Genomic DNA, 10,091 nt, shown 5'->3' with positions numbered 1-10,091 from the left:
GCCACGGCATTTTATGAGCTATGATCACAAAATGACTTAAGTGATAAAAATCACTCATTTTATTTGAATTTAGTAAATCATTACCCGCTTCACTACCAGATATCTCCTTGTTGTTGAGGTCTGAATTCAGGAAGCTGGAGACTCTGAGCTCCCAAGTTGTATTTACAACCTGAAAGCTGCTGTGAACGGTATTTTCAAGCAGGAAGCTCGTCTCTCCCATCTTTCCCGTATGATTTGAATGCAGCACAAGCCTACAGTCGGACTACAATGCCCATGATTCCCCAGGACAAACCCGGCTTGGATGTAACTGTGTAGTCTGGATACAGTTCCCATAAACCCCCAGTGTGCCAGGCTCGGGTGTAACTGAACAGTTGAACTACAGTACCCATAATGCCCCAGGTGATCCCTGGGTTGGGTGTAGCGGTCCAGATGGGCGCGGGCTTCCTACCGCCACACGACAGCAGCTTTATTGGCTGATTCAACGTTGCTATTTTTAGTCCAGGACGAGGCTGTCAGTGAAGCTTTTATAATATTTGTTTAGTCTTTATTCTACCAGGAAGCGTTATTGAGATGAATGTTGCTTTTTTCACGGCAGCCGAGGCGGTCGGCGATGTCATGGAATCAAATTTCCCGCATGGCTGAGCTAGAAAAAATATTTTTTCTCAACATCCGTGTGCCCGTCCCACCGTTCATCACATTAACCTAGAAAATCTTAAAAATACACTCAACTCTGCGTGCAAAAACAAAAGTGTGTGGTCTCCCATGGCCTGGTTAAGACTTCCCTGTTTTACATCTTCTCCATTCAGCTTAATGGGCCATTAAATTGCTTCTTTTTTGGGTGTGCACTCTTTCTGAGAGTGCTGTCTGAATCACACTGCCCTGATCCAGTTCACTTCTGACATTTTCTATCCACCAATTAAATCAAACTAAATGTTTTCTAAAAGAGAAGCAAACACATGTCCGCAAAGTGAAGACTTGTGAACCAGAACACCTTAAAAAAAAAAAAAAGAGTTACAATAAAGTGAAATCAAGCTGATAAGTCATGATTTCGGCAGTGCAAATGCTAGCAGGTTAGCATAAATGTTAGCCTGAATCACAAAGCTACGCAGCATGTCAGTGTTATTAGCATGAATGTTAGCATAAATGTTAGCTACAGAGCTATGTTCTTAGATTTTAGATTAAATGAAATGTATAGCCAATAGCAAATAAAATGACTAGGATATGAATAAGAATATAGCAAACAGAGGGTATAAAACATAATGTGACTAATGATTACAATCAATAGATGTTAAGGAAAAATAAATGAATGAAAATATGAAAATCCATCTTATATAGTGTGTAAAATGTGCAACGTTGTCTCTGCGTTATTACATTTACACAGCAGACAGTCTCATGTGCATCACTGCCCATCCACATTATCATGGTATACAGCAGACGGGGCGTATGTGCAGATGTGTGTGTGTGTGTGTGTGTGCGTGTGATGAAATGCATCAGATGCGTGTGTGTCCTGAGCGAGGCGGGCTGACCCCGGCCTGCTCCCGCTCCACCCTCCTCTCCTGTAGCTGTGGTGAAATGGAGCACAACATGAAGCGAGCGGCCATCTGTCGACCCGCACCAAACTAAAGGCCGAGTCCGCTCAAATCAGAACGATACAGGCAGTGACACAGAGCTCGGGTTGAGACTTAACTTTTGTCTTGTGGTGTCTGTTAGTGAACGCTCTGTTAGTGAACGTTCATCCAGACTCACATGGTGTGATACTGCAGGTGGAACCATGGGAACTGAACCCCGACCTGCAGGGTTAGTGCCCTGCTCCGCCCAGACAGCCTCACTCCATCATGTACATGTGCAACATCACACTCACCTTGCCTGTATTATACGTGTATGTGTGTGTGTGTGTGTGTGTGTGTGTGTGTGTGTGTGTATTTTGTTGTATTCTTGTGTATTAGTGCAGTAGATTAGAATGTGAATGTGTATACTGTGAGTACTGTGAGCCTGCCATGCTATTTTTCACTACTACTACTGATACTACTAGTGTTACTACTACTACTGTACTGGTACCATTACTACTACTACTGCTACTACTGCTACTACTGCTACTACTGATACTACTAGTGTTACTACTACTACTGTACTGGTACCATTACTACTACTACTGCTAATACTGCTACTACTGATACTACTGATACTACTGATACTACTGATACTACTAGTGTTACTACTACTACTGTACTGGTACCATTACTACTACTACTGCTACTACTGATACTACTGATACTACTAGTGTTACTACTAGTGTTACTACTACTACTACTGTACTGGTACCATTACTACTACTACTGCGACTACTGCTACTACTGATACTACTAGTGCTACTATACTGCTACTATTACTACTACTACTGCTACTACTACTATTACTACTGCTGTTTCTGCTGCTGCTGCTACTACTAGTAATATTAATAATAGAGTAACCATAGTGTAATGTGATACTGCATTGATCCTGGTACGGAAATTCTCCTTTCTCTTGCCTCCCTCCACAAAGAGCTCAGAGGTCAGAGGTCAGAGGTCAGCTACAGAGCAGCGACCCTGCAGCTGGCAGGGATTCAGAGTTAATTGCTCAAGGACACTTCAGCAGCCCCTAATAAACCTTACTGAAGAAAGAGGAGGAAAGGGGAAAGGCAGGAAGAGAGTTACACTTTCGCATCCTTCTTGTTTTTGTCTGGACAATTAAGTGGCAAGTGAAATGATCATTTGTGTCTCGGATGATGAGTTTGCTGTTTGTTGCTTTTGATAAGTTACATTTCAAATACTGACTTAGCAATATTGTTTCAGATAAACAGTGAAGCCAATGAGAAAGAGAGAGAGAGAGAGAGAGAGAGAGAATGAGAGTGAGAGAGAATCAGAGAGAGAGTAATGTGTACAGTACCTGTTTTCAAACCAAATTATTAATGAATCATTCCAATATGTTTTGAAAGTGTCAGCTGTGGTTCATTGGTTTTAAAAAAGTTACATTTTGTATAATGCTTAAGCAAGATGTTTTCTGGTCAACAGTCATTCTAATTAATTAAGTAATTGAATTGAAAACTGAGAGAGAGAGAGAGAGAGAGAGAGAGAGAGAGAGAGAGAGAGAGAGAGAGAGAGATGTGACAGAGCAGCATGAGCTGGAATTTGAACCAGTGTCGTTGCAGCATATGGTGTTCCCAGGCAAAAATAGTTGACTGCTTAGTGTGTGTGTGTGTGTGTGTGTGTGTGTGTGTGTGTGTGTGTGTGTGTGTGTGTGAGTGTGTGTGTGTGAGTGTCAGCATCCCCTTGTAGCAATAGCATCCACTGTAGGCCTGCAAGATCCAACTGTGTGAGTGTGTTTGCCCTTCCCTCTCTGTCTCTCACGTCTCTCTCTCTGTTTGTTCTCTCTCTCTCTCTCTCTCTCTCTCTCTCTCTCTCCTCTGCAGAGTCAGTATGACGCAGGGCGTGGAGGGTGAGGGGGGGGGTGGAGGGGGGAGGAGCAGGGGAGGGGAGAAGAGGAGGTGGGAGGAGAGGAGGGGAGGAGGAGCGAGGGCACCGAGGGACACAGTAGCTGCAGTCTGACTGGCAACAGAGAGAGATGAGAGAGAGACAAAGAGAGAGAGAGAGAGAGAGAGAGAGAGAGAGAGAGAGGAGTATCTCTATTTCCCTCCGACTGGGTTTTTTTCTTTTTAGGCAAACTTTTGAAATGTTGCAAAATACAATCAGAATTTGGTGTGTTTCCTTCAGCTGGGTTGTGGTGGATGAACTGAACTGGCTTTGTGAATGTAAAAAAAAAACTCCCATTTCATTAGTTTTGTGCAAGTTGTAATTTCTCTTTGGTTTCAGATCATGTTGGCCATATTTCATACTTTCATCTGCAGACGAAAACTAAATGCACTTGGCCGTTTTCACCAGCTAATGGTCATACAGCCACGATGCAGACTTAGACATGGGAGAGACAATAAACTGGATAAAACTTCCCCAGCAGCTCTCGCTCTCTGTTTATCTGATGTCAAGTAACATGAACAAGCTTCAGATATACTTAAAGACGAGATGAAATGAAAAATGCCTTTTTAACCCTTTTAGATCACATCCCCGGTCATACTGTGCACCTATTTAACAATATATGCCAAAAAAAATACCAAAAATCAATTTCATTGTATTCTTATATCAAAATTCAATCATGTTTTCTTCCTGTAAAACAAAATATGCCGTGTGCTTACGTAAGCATGCCCGTAACTAATTTCAACCAATAATATCATGACATCCACCCATCAATCAATCTTCAACTTTTAGCGCACAGAGCTAAGAGGCTAAGATTCATTAGTTAGCTAGCTAGCAACAGCACGCCCACTTTTCAACGTTCAAATCAAATTCCTCCCAACGTTACGTCCCGCCTGTCTTTCCTGTTTCACTCGGAAATACGTCATGATACGGAAGTTAGACGCTCTCGAAATGCCGTTTCATCTCGACTTTCAGCTCGATATTCAGCTTTGCATAACCTTAAAACTATCAAAACATGTGTGGAAAGTGGTTAAACATATAAATTTGAAATGCAAAGTTGCACTTACAGCTGCTAACGTTCTATGCTAACTTGCTAGCTAATGTTGCTAAATCACCATCAGCCACAGACATTTTTCACAAACATGACGTATTCTGCAGGGTATAGACCTAGTTTAATACATCCAGGGTATAGACCGGTTCTCTCCATTGCCAGCAGTGTTAAGAAGCCAACTTCCTGTTGTCAGACGACTGCTCCACTGTAAAACAGTGATTTGATCGAGGCTCACAAAATGCTAACTGGCTAACCAAGGCTAACGGTCATTTCTAGGCTGTTAGCATTCTGTGAGCCTCGATCAAATCTCTTTTTTATATAGATTTATTTATAGAAACAGAAATATATGTCAGTGACAACAGCTGTATTGTGTTATACATTATGTTGAAACACAAAATCAGTGATCACAGACAGTCGGAGGAGACAGAAATAGTGAGAACCGATCTACACTACCGACAAAGCGGAAATACGTCAGCCATGTTTGTTAAAAAGGTCTAGTGCATGGGGAACAGGATTTTACATTGGGTAAAGAAAATTTTGGTTGTAATTAAAACCTACCAGCTGGTTAGAAATTTCCGATTTCTGACATTGAACGGGACGCAAGTTTTTTATTTTTGTCTTCAGATGAACAAAACATGGCCAACATGTCAGACGCTAAAGAACAACAACAACAACTTTCCCAAAGCGCCTGGTTCTTGCAGGACTCCATGTTTGGGCGGGCGTGTTTTGTTTCCTCCTGCTCGGCCCAGCAGATGGAGACGCTCCACGCGGCGTTTCGGAGGTTCGTGTCAAACTCGCTTCACAGTTGGATGGAAGCGTGGAAACCCAGCTGGTCCATGAGACTGAGGCTCTGCCAGTCTGGCGGCCATTTTAAAAAGCAACAACACTATCGGTGACATTGCCGTGACATTGTTGTGTTCTCTGTCGCCCGGCCTGTCTCGCTGTCTGTCTGTCTCCCTGTCTGTCTGTCTGTCTGTCTGTCTGTCTGTCTGTCTCCCTGTCTGTCTGTCTGTCTGTCTGTCTGTCTGTCTGTCTCCCTGTCTGTCTCCCTGTCTGTCTCCCTGTCTGTCTGTCTGTCTCCCTGTCTGTCTCCCTGTCTGTCTGTCTGTCTCCCTGTCTGTCTGTCTGTCTGTCTGTCTGTCTGTCTGTCTGTCTGTCTGTCTGTCTGTCTCCCTGTCTGTCTGTCTGTCTCCCTGTCTGTCTGTCTCCCTGTCTGTCTGTCTGTCTGTCTGTCTCCCTGTCTGTCTGTCTGTCTGTCTCCCTGTCTGTCTGTCTGTCTGTCTGTCTGTCTCCCTGTCTGTCTGTCTGTCTGTCTGTCTCTTCGTCTCTTCCTGTCTGTCTCCCTGTCTGTCTGTCTCCCTGCCTGTCTGTCTCCCTGTCTGTCTGTCTCCCTGCCTGTCTGTCTCCCTGCCTGTCTCTTCGTCTCTTCCTGTCTGTCTGTCTCTTCCTGTCTGTCACTCTGTCTCTCTGTCTTCCCCTCCTCTCTTTGTCTATCTGTCCATATGCATTAATCTCTGTTGATCAGTGTGTCTGCCTTTCTGTCTGTTTCTCTACCTGTCTTTCTGCCTTTCTCTCTGTCTGTCTACCTGTCGTTCTGCCTTTCTCTCTGTCTGTCTACCTGTCGTTCTGCCTTTCTCTTTGTCTGTCTACCTGTCTTTCTGCCTTTCTCTTTGTCTACCTGTCTTTCTGCCTTTCTCTCTGTCTGTTTCTCCACCCGTCTTTCTCCTTTCTCTCTCTGTCTACCTGTCTTACTGCCTCCCTCTCTCTCTCTCTTTGTGTGTGTGTTTGTCCACCTACCTGTCTTTCTGCCTATGTGCCTCTCTGTCTATCTACAAGTCCATCTGCCTGTCTGCTTCTCTGTCCGTCTGCTTATCTCTCTTTGTTTACCTTTCTGTCTGTCTGCCTGTTTATCTATCGGCCTACCAGTCTGTCTGCCTGTCTATCTGCCTGTGTACCTGCCTGTCTACCTGTCCACCAGTCTGTCTGCCTGTCTGTCTACCTGTCTGTCTACCTCTCTATCTGCCTGTCTACCTGTCTGTCTATCTGTCTGTCTACCTGTCTGTGTATGTGAGGAATCAGTCAGTGGTTCAGGCTTTTTAAACTGGTTTGGTTGTCGTCCCAGTTTGCTGAACCGGTCTGTTTAAACAAGGTCGATACGGCACACACACACACGCACACACACACACACACACACGTACACACACGCACACACGCACCTGGGTCGTAATCGCTGGGTAACTGAAGTCCTATCGCTGTAATTGAAATATCAGTTAGATCGAAGTACACACACACAAACCAGTAATTGAAATCCAATCAGTGTAATTGAAAAGCATTTGGTTTCATTGAGCGATTGCTTTAGTCTGTCCAACCTGCTGACCTATGAACGGCTGCATCTATCTATCTATCTATCTATCTCTCTATCTCTCTTTTCTTTTCTCTCCCTTTCTCCCTTCTCTCTACTTCCAGATCCACCGCTCATTTACTCTCTCTGTCAATTCAATCTCAACTCAAAGTGCTTCACTCTCTCTCTCTCTCTCTCTCTCTCTCTCTCTCTCTCTCTCTCTGTCTCTTGCCTGACCTTAGTGAGGTTGCTGTCACCAATGCTTCTCATTCTGTGATGCTTGAAGGGGGGTGTGTGTGTGTGTGTGTGTGTGTGTGTGTTTAATTCAACGTCTCTCTCTCTCTGCTCCCATTATATCGCACACACTCTCTACAGCCGGGCGAGTCCCAACGCGTACACAGAGAGAGAGAGAGAGAGAGAGCGAATGAGTGAAACAGAGTGAGTGAGAGATAAATAGAGAGATAGAAACAGAGAGAAAGAGGGATAAATTCAGAGAGGGATGGAGAGAGAGGGGAGTCCTGCAGCTCCATTTTGTCCTGATGATGTTTCTCTGCTGTTAGGATTCCCTCCTCCAAAAGCCTCTTTATGGAGTTATTTTTAAAATGGCCGCCCCTCCTCACACCAGCCTCTCCTTCACTTAATTGAACCCATTATCAGCCGCATCCCAACCTCCCCACACCCTGAACCCCAAACCCCCGACACTTTACCACTTCACACTACTGAACTACTAAACTACTAACATTTTCCATCTGACCTCCTCCAGTGGCTCTGCTGTCTCCGGCTGCATTTACACAAGAAAAGAGCATCACATTTGAACATGGGCATTAAAACAGTTAATAGAAGAGAATGTTTTTCTTCAGGAGATCGGCCCATTGGTTAACTTAGCCATGAAGTGATGAGAACATCGACACCAAAATCATCCATGTGTCCGTGGTAGATCATTCACACTGGTGCTCCATGCTAACACTTTAGCATAGGCTATGTTGAGTGATACTAGGTTCCATGCTAACACTTTAGCATAAACTATGTTGAGTGATAGGCTACTAGGTTCCATGCTAACACTTTAGCATAAACTATGTTGAGTGATAGGCTACTAGGTTCCATGCTAACACTTTAGCATAAACTATGTTGAGTGATAGGCTACTAGGTTCCATGCTAACACTTTAGCCTAAACTATGTTGAGTGATAGATTACTAGGTTCCATGCTAACACTTTAGCATAAACTATGTTGTGATAGGCTACTAGGTTCCATGCTAACACTTTAGCCTAAACTATGTTGAGTGATAGGCTACTAGGTTCCATGCTAACACTTTAGCCTAAACTATGTTGAGTGATAGATTACTAGGTTCCATGCTAACACTTTAGCATAGGCTATGTTGAGTGATAGGCTACTAGGTTCCATGCTAACACTTTAGCCTAAACTATGTTGAGTGATAGATTACTAGGTTCCATGCTAACACTTTAGCATAGGCTATGTTGAGTGATAGGCTACTAGGTTCCATGCTAACACTTTAGCCTAAACTATGTTGAGTGATAGGCTACTAGGTTCCATGCTAACACTTTAGCCTAAACTATGTTGAGTGATAGATTACTAGGTTCCATGCTAACACTTTAGCATAAACTATGTTGTGATAGGCTACTAGGTTCCATGCTAACACTTTAGCCTAAACTATGTTGAGTGATAGATTACTAGGTTCCATGCTAACACTTTAGCATAAACTATGTTGTGATAGGCTACTAGGTTCCATGCTAACACTTTAGCATTCAATATGTTAAGTAACAGTAGACTCCATGCTAACACTTTAGCATTCAATATGTTAAGTAACGGTAGACTCCATGCTAACACTTTAGCATTCAATATGTTAAGTAACAGTAGACTCCATGCTAACACCTTAGCATACACTATGTTGGCTCCATGCTAACAGTTTAGCATAGGCTATGTTGAGTGATAGTAGGTTCCATGCTAACACTTTAGCATACACTATGTTGAGTGACAGTAACCATTAGTGGACTAAAGTGAGAAACAGAGAACTTACAGCAGCTCTGAAGCTAAATGGTAAGAAATCTTAATGTGACAAACAGTTTCCAGTCCAACAAACATGGAAGTGGAAATAAACGCTCACCTACCTTCTGTTGCTGTGTATTCAGCTGCGTTGCCTGATATTTGTATTTGCATATACTGTAGATTTGTATTTGTGGCTGCTCTCTTGCTTACTGGTAACAAATATAGAGGAGCAGCTGACGGCCGCAGGAAGAGAACGGGCCAATCGGTTTCAGGAGCCGATCAGATTTGAGACACGAAGAGTTAAAGATGAGATCTGTGCCTGGACGGGTCCAGCCTGCAGTGCTGCACGTCTTCCACCAGCCTGCAGGGAGACGTACAGTGATACAATGAAATATTAATTTATTTTCACACAGAACGTATTCTAATGAGTCAACAAGGGAGTGAGAGAAATGTGTGTTTGTGTGTGTGTGTGTGTGTGTGTGTGTGTGTGTGTGTGTAAGACATTTTGACACCCTCAAGCGTGCAAATATATGTTCAGTTCAATGCTGTATTGGTGATTTGTATGAAGTGTGTATTTTTTTTCCTCATGGAGAGAGGACAGAGTGTGATGGTGCTGCATGATGCTGCTGTTTAGTAACGAGATCCTGAAGGTTTTAGCTAAATAGAGTTTTAGCTAAATACCTAAAATGACAAATATAGCGCTGCTGTAGTTGTTGATGTCAGTGACGACCCCCCCCCCCCCACACACACACACACACACACACACACACACCTCCACCCGAGCATCTAGAAAGCGCTAGCTAACTTGTTACTGAATGACCGTCATGCTAATGCTAACTGCGCTCTCTGTGTTTATTGTGCAGGCTAAGGACAGCGATGATGATGAGGAGGTGGTGCAGGTGGACAGGGACCACTTCATGGACGAGTTCTTTGAACAGGTGAGACACACACACACACACACACACACACACACATCCTTGTACTTCTATCCTCATGAGGACCAGCCTATCCCCTAACCCTAACCTTAACCTTAATCCTAAATCTAATCTGAACCCTAAAACCAAGTCCCAACACACACACACACACACACACACACACACACACACACACACACAGTCAGACCAAACCAGTGAGCCTTGCAGCAGCATGGTGACATCACTGTTGGCGCTTGGCTCCGCCCACTGAGAC

General features: G+C 43.8%; 1 protein-coding gene across 1 annotated transcript in view; it reads left to right on the top strand.

The window, feature by feature from the left end:
- The first annotated feature begins 267 nt into the window (after positions 1–267).
- Positions 268–10,091, top strand: part of stx1b (syntaxin 1B) — a 46,979-nt gene continuing 37,155 nt past the window's right edge. The window contains exons 1-2 of the mRNA XM_078284535.1: positions 268–303; positions 9,767–9,841. Of these exons, the coding sequence (XP_078140661.1) occupies positions 268–303; positions 9,767–9,841 (111 nt within the window). The remainder of the gene's footprint in view (positions 304–9,766; positions 9,842–10,091) is intronic.

Source organism: Centroberyx gerrardi, chromosome 7 (assembly GCF_048128805.1).
Source record: "Centroberyx gerrardi isolate f3 chromosome 7, fCenGer3.hap1.cur.20231027, whole genome shotgun sequence".
In the NCBI taxonomy this organism is placed as follows: Eukaryota; Metazoa; Chordata; class Actinopteri; order Beryciformes; family Berycidae; genus Centroberyx; species Centroberyx gerrardi.
The sequence above is the reverse complement of the archived record's forward strand: the minus strand, read 5'-3'. Positions and strand labels throughout refer to the sequence as shown.